We start from the raw sequence: 19698 nt of genomic DNA, 5'->3' as shown, positions 1-19698 counted from the left end.
CCTTTTCACCAAAGATGGTGCTAGGGCTAACACTCGGAAGGTGTACCGAGATAGCATGAAGAAACCAAATTGAAGGGGTTTAGCCTATGACACTTGTAGGCTATCTTCACTTAGTGATGGCGCCGTAACCTGATTTTTTGCATACATCTAAGAAGCTGAATTAATACTTGATAGGGGAAAGGGGCATATTAGGACACTGCTCCAAGGCTACATTCAGGTTGGACACGGCTATTGTGGGGCAAAGGCCACCTGATATCCGTCCGATATCTAGCTGGTTAATGAAGGAATAGGATCTTATTATTGTCAATACCTCTTCATAAACAGCTGTTGGGTAGTAAACTGGCACCAAAGTAGAGCGCAGCTTGAGCAGCGGATTGGTGGTCTCTAAGTGGCAGCTGCCGTTGCAGCTGCAGTAGCGATAGCTGTGGTGGTAGGCAGCGGTGATTTGGTAATCACATAGTAACGGTAGGTAGCAGTGGTAGCAGGGAGTGGTATCCGGTAATGACAGGCAGTAATAGTAGGTAATAGTGGTAGGTGGTGGCAGTGGTTATGAAGAACAAATAGGAGTGGTAGTGAGCAAACAGTGGCAGTATGAGTAAGCAATTATGCAGTAAGTAGGCTGTAGTAATCAGTCAGTAATGCTAGGTACTAGTGATAGGTAGGCAGCGGTGGTATGCGGTGTTGGTTATTCATGGTAAACAGGGTGGTAGTAAGTCAACAGTAGTGATAGTAAGAAGTGGCAGTAGGAAGTAGCAGTCAGTCAGTAATTGTAGGCAGGGATGAGTGGATAGGTACGTGTAGGTAGATGTGCGTGTTCAATACATTTAGCACCCCTGATTATAGGGTAGGCAGTGGTAGTTATTAATAGCAGTCAGGAATGACAGTAGGTGGTAGTGGTTAGGGAGGTGCACTCGCGTGAGGGAATCACTTCGCTTAGCTAATCAGCGCTGCCGCCTACCTGTCGTATATACACATCATGCATCAAGTAAAATCACAAGGGTGGTCGAGGTAGGTCTGCACTACCTAGCAGTCTATCAATGAAGAAAAAGAACAAATCTTCCATATTGAGACACAGCTGATGGCGAAGACGCATCTTCTATTATACATCTATCCTCAAAGACCAATCAGCGCTTTTTGGCCCCTCAGAAAATTGGAATAGACAGCACCCACTCTTCCAGCCTTTAACCCATCTATGCGACGAAGCTCTTGGTGAAGCTGGTGGCGACGTCCTTCAGCTTGGCCTCGAGCTCCTTGCTGAGAGCACCTTCCCGGTCAATCTGGGCGAGCATGTCGGACTCGTTTGATCGGAGGTGGGCCAGGAAGTCAGTTTCCCACTGGAGGATCTTGTTGGTTGGCACGCTGTCCAGGAGACCGTTGATACCGGCGTAGATGAGGGGAACCATCTCGTTGACGGCCATGGGGGAGTACTGCTTCTGCTTGAGGAGCTCCGTCAGACGCTCACCACGGCTGAGAGTCTGCTTGGTGGCGGCATCCAAGTCGGAACCGAACTGTGCGAACGCAGCGACCTCACGGTACTGAGCCAAGAAGAGCTTCAGCGAACCGGCGACCTGCTTCATGGCCTTGACCTGGGCAGCGGAACCGACACGGGAGACAGACAGACCGACGTTAATGGCGGGACGGATGCCCTTGTAGAAAAGTTCTGCTTCCAGGAATATCTGTCCGTCCGTAATCGAGATAACGTTCGTCGGAATGTACGCAGAAACATCGCCACCCTGCTCAATTGTTAGTCTTCTGCATTCAACACTGGAAAAGGGAGCTTCGACTTGTGTCTCGATCAGCGGCAGGGCAGTAAGAGAGCCACCACCGAGCTTGTCGTTCATCTTGGCAGCACGCTCGAGGAGACGAGAGTGGAGGTAGAAGACGTCACCAGGGTAAGCCTCACGACCCTATGTCACAGTTAGCGAACGATTTCCAGCAGCAATAGGAGTGGGGGTACGGACAGGAGGACGACGGAGCAGCAGGGACATCTGGCGGTAGGCGACAGCCTGCTTGGTGAGATCGTCGTAGATGATGAGAGCATGCTTGCCGTTGTCGCGGAACCTATAATATAGTTTGTTAGCTGACGTTTGTTAAAATTAAACATAGAAGCGAGAAGATAACTACGCTATAAGAAGCGTAGAACTGGAGTCTCCATTTCCATAGAGTGGTTCCGAAGTGGTGTGGTGTAGTAGTAGTCCATGTCACTTCGGATGTCGGCTCAAAGATCTTCCGATATTCGCACAGACCACTTAGACCGTCAAATCAGAGAAACACATACCATTCTCCCTGCAATCGCGTCAGCAACCAAATTTCAAGTATTTTGATCAAAACTCACCATAGAGCATCCAGTGAATGGTGCCAGATATTGGAGAGGCGCAGCTTCTGAGGCCGTTGCGGCGACTACAATAGTGTACCTCATGGCATCGTTCTCCTCAAGAGTCTTGACGAGCTGGGCAACGGTGGATCGCTTCTGACCAACGGCAACGTAGATGCAGTAAAGCTTCTTGGTCTCGTCGGTACCTACACCTCGTTAACTTAATTCTAAGAAGTTTATGAAGTTTTACATACCCTTGTTCCACCTGTTCTGGTTAAGCATGGCATCAAGAGCGACGGCAGTCTTTCCGGTTTGACGGTCACCAATGATCAACTCACGCTGACCACGTCCAATGGGAACCATGGCGTCGACAGACTTGAGACCAGTCTGGACAGGCTGGTTGACGGAGCGGCGGGGCAGAATACCGGGGGCCTTGAGCTGAGCACGGCGGCGCTCGGTGGTCTTGAGGGGACCCTTTCCGTCAATGGGGTTACCGAGAGCGTCAACGACACGTCCGAGAAGAGCCTCGCCGACGGGAACGTCGACAATCTGACCGGTACGCTTGACAGTCTCGCCCTCCTTGACCAAACGGTCAGAACCGAAAAGCACAACACCGACCTGGCCGGCTTCCAAGTTCATGCACATGCCCTTGACACCGGAGGCGAACCTGAGCGACTGTTAGTTCGCGTTGGAAATAGTACATAGTGTGGACTTGGCGTACTCGACAAGCTCCTCAGCCTGGACATTGTTCATGCCGTGGACACGGGCAATACCGTCACTGACCCTGTATTAGCATGTATTGCAACGGTGTGTTTCCCCAGCGTACCCAACGGAAAGCACACGTCCAGTCTCGGAGAGGCTGGTCTCCTCCTGGACGCCGCGGATCCTCTGCTCCAGAATGGAGGAAACCTCGGTGGGGGTGGCCTTAGCATCGGAGGCGTAGAATCGGGTGGCGTTGGTGAAGGCGGGAGCGCGAGTCTATCCACAGAAAAAAAGCCGTCAGCACTGCATCTTGAGGCAGAGGGGAGCTTCCTTGGTCCCGCCGCAACACTGCGCAGCCCGCCCAATTCCATCAATGAAGCTGCATTGCAGGGCCAATGGCATCGGATATCGGTTCTATGGGTCCCTGGCGATGGCTGGATGTGCGGCAGGTGCCATTGCGGGAAGTTGCGATGGACTTACCGAAGCAATCCTGCTCGTGGCAGAGATTGCAGCGACCCGGCGGCTCGACTGGCGGATGGCCCTTGAGAACATGGCTGCAGCTGCTCAAGAGACTATTTCGGTAGCTCTGCAACCAATTGAGATTGATGCAGGTGTAGAAGAGGGGAGATTGTGATGGAGTGAGGATGGGAGCTCTGCTGTGATGAAGAAAGTCCTGCGGTTCGGGAGGAAAGCGCGGACCTTGGCGTCCACCACTAATCCTAAAAAAGACGCACCTCAACCGAGCTCCAACTTTACCACGACATCGACACTTGAATCTGGAGCGCGTTTGTGGGCCGCCAATCTAGTCCACTGGGTTCAATTGTTTTACCCCAGTGGTCTCTCTTATTTTCTTGTAATTTCCTACAAGATTGGCCTATTGTAGCCTCTTAGTAATACCCGCTCACTACCCACCAGCTGCCTTATCGATTGGATTTTACATGTCTCCATGCAGAAAACTCGACGCCCTCAGCTATAACGACATGAATCACAGCACATGCTGTACTCAAAAATAGACTCTCCAGATCGAAATTATCGAAAACTATCTGTTTGTTTTACAAGTGATTTTTACGTGCTAACGCAGCGGCTTTCACAATGCAGTAGAGTACACAATATATACTAACAGTAAGTTCTATACCTTGGACATAGTAAAGACAGTGATAGAATGTCACAAGTATTTACGAATAACGATAGTCTTTAGCAAACACAAGACACTGTTTAAAAGACAATAAGCTTACCTCAGCGGCTTCAGGCAGTGGCATACAATCGTCGACTTAATGCGAACACTTGGTATTCCAACACTGGAAACCACAATGAGAACCAATGCAATTCGACAAACGATCTATAATGTTCAAAGTAACAACAGTCTAATTTGGTATCCTACTACGCTGCAAATCCCCAGAAAGACACAGCCACATGAACCAATTAACGGCCACAGGCAACATGACGCCGTATACGCCTTGCGCCGTGCAATGCCATGTTATGTTGCAGTATCCATACCATACGCGCATCCTCGGAGAGTGCCGCCCAAATGCATCGTTCCAACACATCATGCCATGACTTGTGACAGAGCCACCTCCATGCTTCTCTTTTACTGTTCACGTCTTCCGCATTTCAGGGTCGCGCCTATTTCGCGGAGCCATTCTGACCCTTTTCCTTGTTCTTCTTAAACTTTTGAATCTCCTGCTCCACAGCCTGGTCTATCCGACGCTTCAACTCAGGGCGGTAGCCGAGCTTGAAGAGAATCTCAAACCAGACAAAGAAAGGAGCCAGAAAGATGGCTTGCACGAGGTTGTCTAGCAAGGCAGGCGCTCTTCCTTCGAACTTTCCGTGTCCGATAAACTGCGCAATCCAGCATGCAATGTTGATCGCGCCTGCCCATGAGTTGGCGGTCGCGCCATACGTGGATGTAAAGTGGTTCATATACGCAGTCCCACCGATGAGGATGGGCGCAACCAGGGCACCTGCGACAGGCTCCATCAGGATGTACAAGGTCGAGTATAGTACGGCGCCGGCGGTGCCGACGTTAAGCGGGAGGTTAGGTACCGAAAGCCATGTGGGCAGCGGAACGGCCGGCGTGTTGGTGAGCTGCGCTCTGGTCAGTAAGGTGTCGTCATGATGTTCAGGAGGCCTACGAGCAAGAAGGACGTCAACAGGATTGGGGGCACGCAGAGCACATGTATGCCAACGTTGACCTAAGGGCTGCATTAGCTGACATGTGAAGACAGCGGCATGGCGGCATGGCGGCATGGCAGAAGCTACCTTGTTGTGGTGGTATGCCCCGTACTGCACTCACGTTAGCCAGATGCAGACATGTGCTGGAGAATGACGTACAAAGACAAGTTGTTTCTCCAGATTCAGAGACATGGTGCCGGATGCGGAACTGGGGGCGCGTGTTGCAGTGGGAAGGGGGCCGTCAAGGGACTAAATCATGTCTTGGGGATCGAGGATGGATGGGCTCGACGAGTTGCGGGGAATCAGGGCGCCGTCCGTGGAAGCCCGAGGAAATGCGGATAGCGCAGAGTAAGTGGTATCACGACATGGGGTGTGGGGGTGCGCAAGCTGGCAGGTGGGAGTAGGTCACTGCTTTGGGCCTTAGCGAGTGATTTTCCGCGCCGAGAGCTCGGGAGCCCTGCAGCCTCTGGAGCTCCGGGCCCAGGTCGCATCACTCGACACTTCTTCCAGCCTCCGTCCACTACTCCGACTCTGCGACCACTGTATCATCCGGCTACCACGAGCGGCGCGAACACGTTGGGACTGGTGCGCATGGGCTGCTGGGTATAAAAGAGACTCGGGTTGGCTTGCAAGCCCACGGCGCGTCTTGCTGAAACGCGTGCTGGCTACGTTATTACACGGCCGACTCTTCGCTGGGCCCGCCAGAATACAGACAATAGAGTCGCATAGTGTCCACGAGCGTCGTCTGGCTACCCTGTTCTTCTGCCGCTATCTACCGTTCCACCGTGCCACTCCGTCTCCCTCCATCAAGCCAGTCGCATAACGCGCAACATGTTTTTTCTCAAAGAACTCGAAAAGACGATCCAGCTGCATCCGTCATACTTTGGTCCTCTGATTCGCCAGCACATCCACCGCGAACTGCTGCAAAAAGAGGAGGGCTCGAGCACGGGAAAGTACACCATAGTGTGTATCCTGGATTCGTTCGACATCTCCGATGGCAAAGTCATGCCAGGCTCCGGCTCCGCCGAGTACGTTGTACACTACAAGGCGGTCGTATGGAGGCCGTACAAGGGTGAGGTGGTATGTGCAAACTGTAGGACGCAACAGCAGAAGGCGCAGCTAACCAGGTCAAGATGGACGGCATTGTCACCTCAGTACTCCGCACAGGTTTCTTTGTAGATTGTGGCTCTTTGCAGGCATTCGTAGGACGCAGTGTAAATCTCTCCACCTCTATGCCTCTATGCATTCACTGACAGGAAACAGATGATTCCCGCTGAAATCAAGTTCGACGCAAACGCAACGCCACCACAATGGACCGACGACGGAGAGCAGGTGATTGAAAAGGGCACCAACATTCGCATCAAGATCAAGGGTCTGAGATCCGAGGTAGACAAGATGTACGCTGTGGGCACAATGAAGGAGGTAAGAACATCCAGAGCCAACCCAATGATAACAATTAATCTGAACTCTAGGACTACCTTGGACCCCTGCCGTCTTAGACTGGCAACGAAACAAGCGTTGTTGGCGGGCTCGATGAGTCCGACGGAAGCTCAGCACCACTACCCAGGCCTCCTTCCCCAGTCAGGGTTACTGCCATACCCATTTCTTCTTCTGAGGATCCTTTCGAAATTCCTTTTTCAAGTGCCCTGTCCACCTTAGATTTAAGCAAAATACTGGTCGTGTCAATGCAAAACAGCGGCCGGAGCATTACTTCACAAATTGACCATGAGTTATGAAGCGACACAGCTTCCAGGGCTCCGCTTGGTTACCATTGCAGGCAGGGAACAAATGAGGCCCAAAGTGGCAGTGGCAGGAATAGGCTGTAACCATATTGTTCCAACTAAATCCCAATTTGGACTTGAATAGAATTTATTACATGGTTTCTTTGTGTAGCCTTGATGTTCCCCCTTGCATCAGAAGCTTGGGACGTTTCGGCCAACACCAGTGCCAATGCTCACACCTCCGCGTGAACTCCGCACTCTCCGCGTAACCTGCAACCCCCTACTACGTGTCCTTGCCGCGCCATAATTCATACAAGTGGTCACTCGTTACTTGCGTCGCTCCGTGATAAACATGCGCTGATTTAACTGGTGGCATTTTCCCCATTTTATCCAATACATCAAAATGCCGCGACCACGCGACGCCCTCAAGGAGGAGGAAGCGGAGCTCCTAACCAAAGACGAGCGATCCGCGCGCACCTCAGAAGACGAGTCCGAAGGTTCCATATCGACCATCTCCACCACTTCGCTCGTTCTCGAACACATCAACAACCCAGCAATCAACGGTGCATCGCTCTCAAAGCGTGGAGAGAAGTACACGGATAACGATGAAGATGCAGGTCGCTCGCAGGAGCAGTTCGACATCGAGGGCGCGCAATACCGTGCACCTGCTGCAGTAGACAAGAAGACACGGAGATGGCTATGGATTATAGGCACAGCATGCGTGGCTGGATGGACGCTTGCGCTGGTGTTCTTTCTTATGAACGGCACCTACAAGCACGTCTCGAGCCGGCCACACGACCCCCTTGCGAGCTCCACAAAGGGTTCAGGAAAGAAGATCACCATGGAAGATGTCATGGAGGGTCGGTTCTACGCCGAACAGCAGAGAATCGAGTGGATAGCGGGTCCACAGGGCGAAGACGGCTTGTTGCTTGAGAAGAACATTGGGGCGGGTGACTACTTGGTAGTAGAGGATATCAGAAACAAGGGTGATAACAAGGACTCAAAGACCAAGACTACACTTATGAAGGAGAAAAGCTTCAAGGTGGGCGACTCATATATCTATCCCAGCAATGAATGGCCCAGCAAGGATTTTAAAAAGGTGCTTCTCATATCGAATTACGAGAAGAATTGGCGACACTCGGGTACTGGAAAGTATTGGATATTCGATGTGGCAACACAGACTGGCGAGCCTCTTGATCCAGCCAACCCAGACGGCGCAATCCAGCTGGCTTCCTTGTCGCCACAGTCGGATGCAGTCGTGTTTACAAGAGACAACAACATGTTCCTGCGCAAGCTAGACTCCAAGGAAGCCATCCAAATCACAACGGATGGTGGAAGTCAGCTGTTCTACGGCGTGCCTGACTGGGTATACGAAGAGGAGGTTTTCCAGGGGAACAGTGCAACTTGGTGGTCTGAAGACGGCAAGTACATTGCCTTTTTGCGCACAGATGAGTCCATGGTTCCGACATACCCGGTGCAGTACTTTATATCGCGGCCTAGCGGGGAAAAGCCCAAGTCGGGCGAGGAAAACTACCCCGAAGTTCGTAACATCAAATACCCCAAGGCCGGTGCGCCAAACCCGGTCGTATCGCTGCAATTCTATGATGTCGAAAAGGGCGAGGTATTCAGTGTCAAGATTGAGGACGACTTTAAGGATGAAAACCGCTTGATTACTGAGATTATCTGGGCGGGAAAGACGAAGCAAGTACTCGTCCGAGAAACAAACCGTGAGAGCGACACCCTAAAGCTTGTGCTGATGGACGTTGAAAAGCGTACGGGAAAGACCATCAGGACGGAAAATGTTGCGGAACTGGACGGTGGATGGTTCGAGGTGTCACAGAAGACCACATTTGTACCAGCGGACCCTCAAAACGGCCGCCAACACGATGGCTATATCGACACCGTCATTCACGAGGGATATGACCACATCGGATACTTTTCACCCTTGGATAGCGACAAGCCTGTGTTGCTCACCCAGGGCCAGTGGGAGGTTGTCGAGGCGCCGTCCCGAGTGGACTTGAAGAACAATCGTGTCTACTACATTTCCACCGAGAAAGGTTCCACGGAACGTCACCCCTACTCTGTCTACCTGAACGGCACCGGAAAGAGCGAGCTATTGGGGGATGGTGGCTCAGGATACTACGATGCATCCTTTTCGGCTGGTGGTGCGTATGCCCTAGTGAGCTACATGGGACCTGGCATCCCATGGCAGAAGATTATCAGCACGCCTGCGAACAAGGAAAAGTACGAAAAGGTGGTTGAAGAAAACAAGAGACTGGATAGCTTTGTACGCCAGCGCGAGCTGCCAATTCTCAACTACCAAACCGTTGATGTGGACGGCTTCACACTGAACGTTCTCGAACGCCGCCCGCCGCATTTCAGCGAGAAGAAGAAGTACCCGGTACTGTTCTACCAGTACAGCGGTCCAGGCTCTCAGGAAGTGCACAAAAAGTTCCATGTCGATTTCCAATCGTATATTGCTGCCAGTCTCGGATACATTGTCGTCACTGTGGATGGACGCGGCACGGGTTTCCTCGGTCGCAAGCTACGCTGCATCACCAGAGGCAACATTGGATACTACGAGGCGCACGACCAGATTGCAGTGGCCAAGATTTGGGCAAGCAAGAAGTATGTTGATGCTGACAGAATAGCCATTTGGGGTTGGAGTTACGGTGGTTTCAACACGCTGAAAACGCTTGAGCAAGACGGTGGAGAGACGTTCAAGTACGGCATGGCGGTTGCACCCGTCACAGACTGGCACTTCTACGACTCCATTTACACGGAGCGTTACATGCACACGCCGCAGAACAACCCGACGGGCTACGAAAACTCAACCATCACCGATGTTGCATCACTCGCGAAGAATGTTCGATTCCTCGTCATGCACGGTGTTGCCGACGACAACGTGCACATGCAGAACACGCTCACTCTACTTGATCGACTGGACCTGGCAGGCATCGAGAACTACGACGTCCACGTGTTCCCTGATTCGGATCACAGCATCTACTTTCACAATGCCAACAGAATCGTTTATGACAGTAAGAGCACCCTTTCGAGCGGATAGAGTTTCATGCTGACAAACATACAGAGCTCAGGTGGTGGCTTATCAATGCTTTCAATGGCGAATGGGAGAAGATACAAAAGGCTAGCCCCAAGGCGCAAATTGATGCTCGACTCAATGAACGGTCGATAGTGCGGTAGTGTTTTGATGTATTAGTAATACGCGCTTGTTTGTTTTTGGCGCATGGAATCTTTAGATGCTGTACATAGTATTAGTTATTGCGTAATGCGAGTTCTGCTTCAGTCGAGATGACCAAACTTTGTTGGAGAGTGGATTGAGTTCCACGCTGTGCCTGCAAGCTCATGGTCTAGCACGCTCTGATTTGTCACACCAAAACACTATTGCACCATGGCCATGGCGAAGCTGAATTCGCACAACTACTGTAATACTAGTTCGCAAGCTTCATTTCCCCCCACGTTTATGTCAGCACGAAAGCAGTCTTTACGTTCGATTAAGCTCCAGACCAAGACGACCCGTTCCCCTCCCTGCCAACCCCACTTTTGGGTATTAGGCAGTTTAGATAAAAGCGGGCAGTACTGAACATGACACCAACCTTGCATGGCATATGCCGCTACATTCACAGCATCTTTTGAACTTGTCAACCTCAAACACACACAGGAAACGCGCTAAACTACACAAATATGGCGTATTCCCCCAGTGACCTCGCAGTCTGCGAGACATGCGGAACCCAATACGACGTTCCTCTCTCACAGCATCCAGAAACATGCCGCATCTGCGATGTACGTCATGTCATGCCTCACTACACCATGAACAAAGCCGTCCCCGCAATCTAACACGTGATCAACGCAGGACCCGCGCCAATACGTGCCGGCGTCCGGCCAAACCTGGACGAGCCTCGCAGCGTGTCAATCAGTTCAGAAAAACGTATTTGAAACCGATGCTCACGACACGCGCATCCACTACATTTCCACGCGGGCACTCACGCCCTCGGAACTGCCACCAGGCCTCGCAGACTCCAGCACCACGCGCAAGCAGCTCGGCATCGGGCAGCGCGCGATCCTGCTGCAGACGGAAAAAGGCAATGTTCTCTGGGACTGCATAGCGTTTCTAGACGGTGAAACGATAGATTTTGTAAAGAGCAAGGGCGGCCTCAGCGCCATCGTAATTAGCCATCCGCATTTCTACACGACGCATCTGGAGTGGGCGGACGTCTTCGCGTGTCCGGTGTATGTGTGTGGCGAGGATGAGGAATGGCTGAATCGCGAGGATAAGAGCGGGAAAAGGAAATTGGTAGCTGGGGTGACGCCGATTCAAGAGGTGCAGGGCTGCGTGACCATGGTGCAGTGTGGAGGCCATTTCGAGGGGAGTAGTGTGGCGGTTTGGGAGGGAAAAATGTTTATTGCGGATACGTTTATGACTGTGCCTGTATGTCTTTTTTCCTGTCTCTCTCTCTCTCTCTCTCTCTTTGTTCATATCTCCTCTCCTTTTCACAACCCCCCTTCCCGACATTCCATGGACTGAAAAGAAAAAGAAAAAAATACTAACATTTCACCAGTCAGGCTTCAACAACGCCCACCGCATCCCAGATACAACATCCTACTCCTTCATGTGGGCCTACCCCAACATGATCCCCCTGACTCCCGCCGCCATCCACGGCATCTGGAAGGCCATCAAGCCCTTCGAGTTCGACAGTACCTATGGCGGGTTTTCAGGCCAGAATCTCAGTCGCAAGGATCTCAAGGCGCAGGTGCTGGAGAGTATGAAGATTTTTCTCAGGAGAGGTGGACATACCAGCGTTCCGCTTTTCGAGGAGACTGTGTAGCAAGCGGGCATACGTCAGATTTGGGCGCGGGAAGAGGAGGGGAGAAATGTATTTTTTTTAAACAGAGGTATAGATAGAGAGAGAGAGAGAGGACGCGGATATTGAGAGTCGCAGAAAAGCTCGGCGTGGAGGGTTGTATGTATGTATGTTTTGAAGCTATTCAAGAGAGAAAGAGACACACAATCTCTACGTACTTATGCATTTTGTCTTGCGAAACGGATAACTACTTAGCAAGAAGTATGTGATTGATTTGGAAAACACACACACAAGTATAGACTACGTACGTACGTACGCCAAGACTGCATTGATTTCTCACATGGCAACATCCGTCGTTGTATCCACGGCGAAGCTGGCGCAGTATCGAAATAGCACACACGCACGCCGTGCTAAGCATTACAAACATGGACGTTTCATGCGGCTTGGCTCAAGGCGCTGAGGCTCGGCGACTACGTATGCAACTTGTATGCAAGGGATAGATGGGAATGTAGCACAAGTGCAAAGAAGCCATGGTAACGTCTGTCGAATAGCCCCCACCCTAAACACCCCCTTCCAATACGGTGTCAGCAGCCCTCTTTCCACACAAGCCCCTTTGTTGGGGGGGGTGCTACGGACTTTGAGTAAGAGCGGATAATGAGACTTGCAGCTTGCGGATAATGAGACTTGGTGTGTGGGGAAAAAAAGCTTGACAGGCTCAGCCTCATATGTCCGAGTATGGGTTCTTTGTTTACAAAAATATCGCGGGGTCATGGATATCCGGTAGTTGGCAGCAACGTGACCGGTAGAGTGATGTAGACAAAGAAAAAGAATCGGTTAGTAAATTTGAACTGTTATTCCCATGTCGAGTTTGTATATATGCAATCAACACATTTCGCCGTCCAAAAAGTCATTGCACCATGGCGCATATTGCCGAAGACTATTACGACATGCCTGTCGAGTTGCTGCCTTCTGCAAACTTTGCAGGCAGACCGACGAGCGATATCGACATGCTTCCTGCACTATGGACTCTGGCGGCATACTCGTTTTTCGAAAAAGACCAAGTGGATACGGAGATATCGCCGCGACTACAAAATTCTACAGCCCCGCAGCCGAAACCAGCGGTAGTAGAAGCGCCGTGTACTACGATTACAGTGCCCCTCACCGAAGAAATGAGGTCATCAAAGAGTCCGAGCAGCGGTGTAAAAGCTTTGGACCGACGGCGATTGCGGAAGAAGGCGCAGACTCCATCTCCGGGCGGCATCGATGCGCGATCTTCACCGCCGTTTAGCCCAGGTCGAGCAGGTGGTGCGAGACAGGGACAGTCGAATACGACCAGAGGGACGCGGAGCAAGCCGAAGGACCAAGTCGAAAGCGCTGTGGTGACGAGGCAATGGACTCGGGATGCCAGATTAGGACCCCAAAGGGCATTACCGGAACCACCACGAGCACAGTGCGGGGAAGCAATTTCAGTTTGTGCAAAGCAGAGACACAGCTCTCGCACGCATCAAACGACGCGCGTTCTTCAAAGGCGGGCAGAGGCGCCACTCGAGATGCTCGACACGGCCTTGTCAGAAGGCAAAGGGAGCAGCAGCAGCGCGCCGCCATCGCCAAGCTCCATGGTATCAACACCGCAGGAGCTGTACGCAATTGGCGGCGAAGAGGCCATGGCGAATGAAACAGCGGGCAGTGCACAGTTGTGTGGCGCACGGAGCGCGAACGAGGCAGCTAAAATTACGTTGGCCCAGACATGCTCACCCTCATCGCGATCCAAGTCGGGATGGGGTAATGCACTTGGGCCAAAGCAGCCTCGGGGCGACGTTGACGTGGCTGACGGGCGGAGGATATATTTGCCGGGCGCGATGATGCTTGCAGCGTGTCCAGGCGGGCAGCGCAGAGACTCTGTCGCAACGACGCCTGATGCAGCGGTGTTTGACACGGGTTTAGGGCCGCTGGAGACGCGCTATTCAGATCTGGTGGGGCTCGATGGCATTGTCACATTTTTCGAAGACTTTGGCGTCGTGGCGGAGGCTACCGAAGCTACGCTGGATAGGTACTGGCTGCCCAAGTGCCGAGGCCGGCGGCGGCACAGCAGCGACACTGACAGGCGCCCAGCAGGCGTATCAAGTGTCGAGGGCCATGATGACGAGGAGTCACAGCGAGAGGCAGCGACCCAGAGCCATTGGATAGAGCGTCGCGCGTCCACGCTGTCACTGTCGACGCCGTCCGCGTCATGGCCGGGCGCTGCTGTCCAGCGAAGAGCGAAACGTAAGCGGAGCAGGCTGAGGGACCTGCTGTCACCAGGTCTGCCTGGCACCGGCTATGGCAAGACCCCTGCGAACTGGGAACACCAGGCAAGCGCATAGTTGGTAGTAACGTCCGACGAGGTCGAATGGCACCTTCAAATTAAACTCTGTAAAATGATGATGCGGCGCGTGTGAGTGGCGCCCATTGTCTTGGGGGGGTTCTTGGGGGCCGGTGGGCGAGTCGTTTGGAGTCGCAGTTTGCAACCCACGGGCGTGGTGGTTTACTGATTTTGAAAGGCGATCACAGAGTCTGGGCCCATGGTTTCGCGCATGGCTAACGACATGGAGGGCGTCGATGGGCGATCCGCCGTTTCCGCGATTCGCAGGCCCTGGGCGCATGACGACGGCGTGGTAGGCTGGCGCTGTCGCATCGGGCAGAAGAGCGACGTCAGGGACTGCCACTGACGGCACTAGGTGCCTGATGCGACGGCATGCATGAGATGCGCTGGACCTTTGGGCGGGCGCGGGCTGGCGAGAGGATACGGGGGATGGACGGGGGGTGGATGGGGGTGGACGGGGGGAGAGAGAGAGAGTGTGTGTGTGTGTGTGCAGCAGCAAAAGCGAGGCAGCAAATGAAGGCGGCGGGTGCATCGATCCGGCCAATCAGCGGCGGGCGGGCGCGGCTGGGCAGGGCCCACGATCGGCAGCTGCGACTGCCGCTTTGGGCGAGGGCGCCCTGGTCGCTCCTGCCCACCGCTCAGCGCGGGCCGCAGGCGTCAGACGCTCTTCGCAGCTCCGATGCGAGCCAGCGCATCGCTCGTCCCCCATGTGCTTGTGCTGCTTTCCCGCCATGCCAATAAAAAGCATCGTGTCGCCCCCCCTTCGCTTCCCGCTTGTTTTCGCTCACCTACTGATCGCCCATAAACCCGCACCCCCCCCCGCCATCATCATCGCCATCACCATCACCATCGCCATCACCGCCATCACCATCACCCCAATCCCTCGCACCAGCCCACCTGCTATCCACACTCCAAGCTCAATTGTAAGGCCCGTCGACTGTGTCTTGCTAGCGCCGCCTGTGCTGATCTCGCCGCTGCAGGCAACCCCATCAGCCTTGCCAAAACAACCTTGGACAAACCCGAAGACGATCCGCAACGCAAAGTCCAACTACCATGGCCGCGACCTTGTCCAGTAGTAGTAGTAGCAGTAGTAGTAATAGCTACGTCGACTTCCTCGAGCAGGCCAAGCGCAACTTCTGGATGAGCAACGCACACCTCACCGAAGAAGAGCGAAGCCACGCCTGGCTGCAGCTCGTGTGCCAGCCCCCGCAGGCCTCCATGACCGACCAAATACCGCGCTCAATGCCCTGTCCCTCATCAGACCTGACGCACCTCTCAGTATGGATATTGTTTTGGTCTCTGCGCCTCTGCCCTCTGCTCTAACGCCCTCTCTAGATGTCCACGTTCAACTCGGCGCCCGTCATGGACCGCTCAGACTCGGCCATGACCGACAACATGCTCGACGCCGCCACGGGCGCCTACCACGACTACGCCCTCTACTCGGACGCGTCGATGCACCGGCAGCCCGCCCTGCACTCGCTGTCCGAGGCGGCCGAGTACAGCGTCGACGATTACGTCAGCGCGTGCATGCAGCCCGACGGCACCTCTTCCCTCCCCTACCCCCAGCACTCACAGCAGCTGCAACTGACACCCACCCCGCAGTGGAGCTCATCGCCCGATGTCTCTTCACCCGGCAGCCCGTCAACGGCCCTGATGACGCCTGTTACTCAGTCAAGTAACATGAGTCGCCAGGGCAGTTACAACGCCCAGCTCTTTGATCAAGTTTCCATGTTGCGCGTCCAGTCTGACTCTTCCTGTATCCTCCCCATCCTCTGCGAGGATGGGCCTTTTCCTTATTCCTTTGATGTTGAATCCAAGCCCATCAGCGAGTCCGCTGGTGTTTCTCATATTCTCAACTTCACTGGCTCCTCCAGTGAAGGTTTCCTTTCGTCTTGCTCTGTTTCTGCTTCTGTTTCTGCTTCTTCGTCTCTCGCCGCAAGTGCACCTGCACTTGCCTCTCCCGACACAACCCTCAGCACCAACATCGACCAGTCGTACCTGGCGGAGGATATGCGGAGGTCGACTTCAGCCGCGTCGAGCGTGGGTAACTTGAGCGAGGTGTCCGCCTCGTCCTCGACGCACTCACGCCACTCGCAACGCGAGCGCGAAATCATCGCACAAGCTGCATCGCGCAAGATTGCCCCAAAGGCAGTCGGCAACCATGCTGAGACCACGTCTGCGTCATCCAATGCTCAGATGACAAAGATACGGTCGGAAGATGGCTCGTCCAAAACGGTTGGTGTGATAGCTAAAACACCCTATGTGCGGCCTCAGCACCCCAAGATCAAGTGTAACTATTGCAACGAGCGACCCGATGGGTTCCGTGGCACCCATGAACTCGACCGTCACATTGCTCGTGCCCATGCCTCGCGCAGGAAGGGCTACATTTGCATCGACTCGTCGCCGGACCAAAAGTTTCTCGCAAACTGTAAGCACTGCCGCAACAAGAAGGTATACGGCGCCTACTACAATGCTGCCGCCCATCTGCGCCGTGCGCACTTCCACCCCCGCAAGAGGGGCCGGAAGGGCCAAAACGGCGAGAAGCGCGGCGGCATTGGTGGTGGCGACCATCCTCCTATGGAGTACCTTAAGCAAAACTGGATTCAGGAGGTCGAGGTCGACAACAAGCCCGCTCCGCAATCGCCCGACAGCAACTCGGACAATGACGCGCCTGAGCCCATTGACACCAAGCCCTCGTTCGACTTCAGCACCCCTGCTGTCTCCGTCGCCCCTACCGCCGCCGCCGCCACCGTCGCCGCCACGCCCGCTGTTGTCGCGCAATACCCTGTATCACAGCCCATGTCCATGCCCATGATCAGCCAAGTCCCTGTTGACCCAAGCCAGTTCATGGACTATGGTCTGACTATGCATGCAAGTGAACCCATGGTGTTCGACAACACGGCCTTTTTCGACCCCAACCTGGCTGCTGCCACCGATCTCAGTAACTTTCAGTTTGACGCCTACATGGGTTCTTAGGTGGGATCCTATTCTCATTTTTTCTACTTTTCGTCTTTCGTCTTCGCCTCGGCGATACCTTTTCTTTCGTTTCTTTTCCCACAAAGTACACACGTATGAGGCATGTTGATGTACATAATGCCTGTTTCCTTCTTGTCTTTCTTCTTCCTTCTCGTTGATCTCTATTTTAAGGGTTATTGTTTTTTTTCCTTTTCCTTTGGCGTTTCTGATGACTGTGACCACCAGTCTCTCGGCTTCTATGGAGCGAGAACTGCGGTAGGTCCGCATCCATTGGCGTTTTTTTGTCTCTTAATGTTTTGCTATACGAAAGCCGTCAATGTGCGGGGCAGCCCTCGCTCGTCTTTTTTTTGCTGCTTTTATCATTTATTTCGAAGCGTTTTTTTTTCTTCAATTTTTCTTATAAGCACACACTGTTGTGGGATGCAAGAAAGAGAAGCCTGGTTGTTTGTGTGAGGAGAAGACAGACATATATCATGTGCTAGATACATAGATCCGCATCGCGGTTTGCACGCCGTGTATAGCAGCGTGCAAATACCCCCCATGGCGGCGGGGGGGTTTTTGCTTGGATGAGATGAGAAATAAGAAAATTTCAATGTTAAAACTTGCCGTGGTGATATGCTGTGATGATTCAACTGTGGATATATCACTGCATGACTCAATGTTCAGTAATTCTGTTCATGGGGTTTGTATCGCTGCCCCCTGGCTCGAATTTACTTGGCCCCTTTTCACGTTGTCCTTGTCGTTTGATCATGTGGCCACTTCCACGGTTGATTGGATTGGGTGAAGAGTGTGTGTTACTAGCTCTCTCATGTGTATCTTTGAACTTCTTTCTCTTGTAATGTTGCGTGAGAGCAGTAGAAATGGTTTTTTTCTTCACTGCATACACCCCAAGCAATCTATGTATCTACTCTACCATATCATCAACACTACAAATATAAACAAACACATGAAACATGATTCAAAAAGTACATTCATTCCACTGATACATTCACACTACTACAAAGTCATCTCGTCACCATGTCGCGAGTCTACAACCAACGAACCCACTCATCAGATACATCAGTGGCCACGACACAAAAACCAACCCAACCCACATCTCCCTTTCCACCAGGCAGACCTCACACTTCAATAGCTAGAGTTAGGATAATTACCACCTCCTTGCGTAGAATTATCCACTGGGTTGGCCGGACCCCCCGTTTGACCCAGCGCGCCTCCAGCAGCGACAGCCTCGCCTTTCGACGCCTTGATGGCTTCTCGTGCTTCGGTCTGCTCTGCTTTTTTCCTGTTCGTGTGTGTTAGACAAGAACATACGCCTTTATTCCAACAAGAAGAGAGGAAGAAAAGAAGTTGAGGGGGAGAAAATTAACGGGTACGTCAAACTCACCGGTCCAAATCACTTTCCAGTCCAGGCTGACTTCCTCCGCCGCCCGTACCATGGCCTCCTTTCGCCACGGCATCCGCAACCCGTCCTTCGCCCGGCGCAGCCATTTGCTGTGCATCGAGTTCGCGATGGCGACCTACATCCTCTTCACTGAGTCCTTTTCGCTCCTCGCCGGCTGGAGCCCCGTGCACGCCTTTTCCTTCTTCGAACTTTGCGTTGCGCAGCCCGTCGGCGTCGGATGCTTGTTTCGTGGGCACGCGCTGCGCGGTGCTGGCGCTGTTGTCGGCTGCGTTGAATTCCGTTTGCGTTTGCTCCTTGGGGTCTTTTTGCGCGGGGTTGCCGGGGGATGTGTATGCTTGCGATGTGGAGGGCTGCGAGGGGCCTTTGGGGTCGAGCGCTGCCATGGTGTGTCTGTTGCTATGTTTACAGTGGTTGGAGTGTGGAGATTGGAAGGTTGTAACTTTTGGAAAGGCCAAAAAATCGGATTTGGGGGATTTGGATTTGCAAGTTTCTGGGGGGTTGGAACAAGTAGGAGGACGAGAGAAGAGGAATTGCGCGGTTGGAAAGATGTACTACGGGTTGTTTGGTTGCTTCGTCGTTGCTATGACGTCTGCGGGGCGGATCCCGTCATTCATTCTTCGCCCCCCCCCCCCACATCAATGCCATGCCTAGGTAGGTCATGTGAGGACGCGGGAGAGTGATGCTCTGGCGTCGTCCTTTTAGTCGGCGTTTATAGTAATTTGGTATCGCGTGGGTGGGCGGATTGCGGTATCGGGTTGCAAGACTGATATGTTAGAGCGACCATAGCCATAACATACGTCATGGGCTTACGCATTATATTTGGATTATTTGTTGTTGTTCAATGGCTAGTATTGAACTTTTAAGCAGAAATCTTTCATCAAAACTCGTCAATTTTCTATCAGATATAGGGGTAACACGTCGCGAGAAACCGATTTACGCCACCTCTAATGTGTGCAGCCCTCTCGTTGAGGTGCTAGAGGGGGTATTGTCGGTATTCTTGCGACGTGTTCGAAATGCGAAAATCTTCGAGAACGCACAGACCGCCCCGATGACTAATAGGGAGACTACCAAACGAAACCAAAAACAATTAAAAACACCAAATAAAACAACAAAAATCAAAAATCCTATATCTAAACGCCGAGACAGCCTGATCCCGCTGTGGCACCATATCCAACCGCCAGGACAGTCTTTGCCTACTGTGGCACAAAATTCAAAAACGCTATAACAGT

The 19698-nt window shown here is 52.8% G+C and overlaps 8 protein-coding genes across 8 annotated transcripts; 5 read left to right on the top strand and 3 right to left on the bottom strand.

The window, feature by feature from the left end:
* Positions 1-1190: 1190 nt before the first annotated feature.
* On the bottom strand, positions 1191-3568 carry SETTUDRAFT_39611 (uncharacterized protein; the record flags this gene model as incomplete). The annotated part of the gene is made up of 8 exons (XM_008027729.1): positions 1191-1907; positions 1962-2061; positions 2279-2286; positions 2336-2520; positions 2569-2981; positions 3036-3098; positions 3141-3292; positions 3497-3568. The coding sequence occupies 8 exons, from the start codon at positions 3566-3568 to the stop codon at positions 1191-1193; spliced, it is 1710 nt and encodes a 569-aa protein (XP_008025920.1).
* Positions 3569-4353: 785 nt separating this feature from the next.
* Positions 4354-5475, bottom strand: SETTUDRAFT_169243 (uncharacterized protein). The gene is made up of 4 exons (XM_008027884.1): positions 5348-5475; positions 5276-5299; positions 5149-5208; positions 4354-5101 (listed from the first exon to the last, which is right to left on the bottom strand). The coding sequence occupies exons 1-4, from the start codon at positions 5378-5380 to the stop codon at positions 4640-4642; spliced, it is 579 nt and encodes a 192-aa protein (XP_008026075.1). The 5' UTR covers positions 5381-5475; the 3' UTR covers positions 4354-4639.
* Positions 5476-5723: 248 nt separating this feature from the next.
* On the top strand, positions 5724-7056 carry SETTUDRAFT_169242 (uncharacterized protein). Its single transcript, XM_008027883.1, has 4 exons — positions 5724-6268; positions 6322-6402; positions 6452-6610; positions 6661-7056. The coding sequence occupies exons 1-4, from the start codon at positions 6020-6022 to the stop codon at positions 6685-6687; spliced, it is 516 nt and encodes a 171-aa protein (XP_008026074.1). The 5' UTR covers positions 5724-6019; the 3' UTR covers positions 6688-7056.
* Positions 7057-7198: 142 nt separating this feature from the next.
* On the top strand, positions 7199-10110 carry SETTUDRAFT_151100 (uncharacterized protein; the record flags this gene model as incomplete). The annotated part of the gene is made up of 2 exons (XM_008027882.1): positions 7199-9947; positions 9998-10110. The coding sequence occupies exons 1-2, from the start codon at positions 7313-7315 to the stop codon at positions 10108-10110; spliced, it is 2748 nt and encodes a 915-aa protein (XP_008026073.1). The 5' UTR covers positions 7199-7312.
* Positions 10111-10611: 501 nt separating this feature from the next.
* SETTUDRAFT_131356 (uncharacterized protein) lies at positions 10612-11780 on the top strand (the record flags this gene model as incomplete). Its single annotated transcript, XM_008027881.1, has 3 exons — positions 10612-10710; positions 10781-11356; positions 11487-11780. 3 exons carry the CDS (start codon positions 10612-10614, stop codon positions 11751-11753), a joined length of 942 nt encoding a protein of 313 aa, XP_008026072.1. The 3' UTR covers positions 11754-11780.
* A 787-nt stretch (positions 11781-12567) lies between these two features.
* On the top strand, positions 12568-14092 carry SETTUDRAFT_151094 (uncharacterized protein; the record flags this gene model as incomplete). The annotated part of the gene is made up of 1 exon (XM_008027880.1): positions 12568-14092. Exon 1 carries the CDS (start codon positions 12647-12649, stop codon positions 14090-14092), a length of 1446 nt encoding a protein of 481 aa, XP_008026071.1. The 5' UTR covers positions 12568-12646.
* Positions 14093-14977: 885 nt separating this feature from the next.
* SETTUDRAFT_151091 (uncharacterized protein) lies at positions 14978-17564 on the top strand. The gene is made up of 3 exons (XM_008027879.1): positions 14978-15014; positions 15072-15369; positions 15427-17564. Exons 2-3 carry the CDS (start codon positions 15145-15147, stop codon positions 17065-17067), a joined length of 1866 nt encoding a protein of 621 aa, XP_008026070.1. The 5' UTR covers positions 14978-15014; positions 15072-15144; the 3' UTR covers positions 17068-17564.
* Positions 17565-18016: 452 nt separating this feature from the next.
* On the bottom strand, positions 18017-18915 carry SETTUDRAFT_169239 (uncharacterized protein). The gene is made up of 2 exons (XM_008027878.1): positions 18452-18915; positions 18017-18349 (listed from the first exon to the last, which is right to left on the bottom strand). Exons 1-2 carry the CDS (start codon positions 18850-18852, stop codon positions 18193-18195), a joined length of 558 nt encoding a protein of 185 aa, XP_008026069.1. The 5' UTR covers positions 18853-18915; the 3' UTR covers positions 18017-18192.
* Between the last annotated feature and the right edge of the window lie 783 nt (positions 18916-19698).

The sequence above is a fragment of the Exserohilum turcica genome, assembly GCF_000359705.1.
Source record: "Exserohilum turcica Et28A unplaced genomic scaffold SETTUscaffold_20, whole genome shotgun sequence".
Classification (NCBI taxonomy): Eukaryota; Fungi; Ascomycota; class Dothideomycetes; order Pleosporales; family Pleosporaceae; genus Exserohilum; species Exserohilum turcicum.
This window is presented reverse-complemented; position numbering and strand designations above follow the sequence as displayed.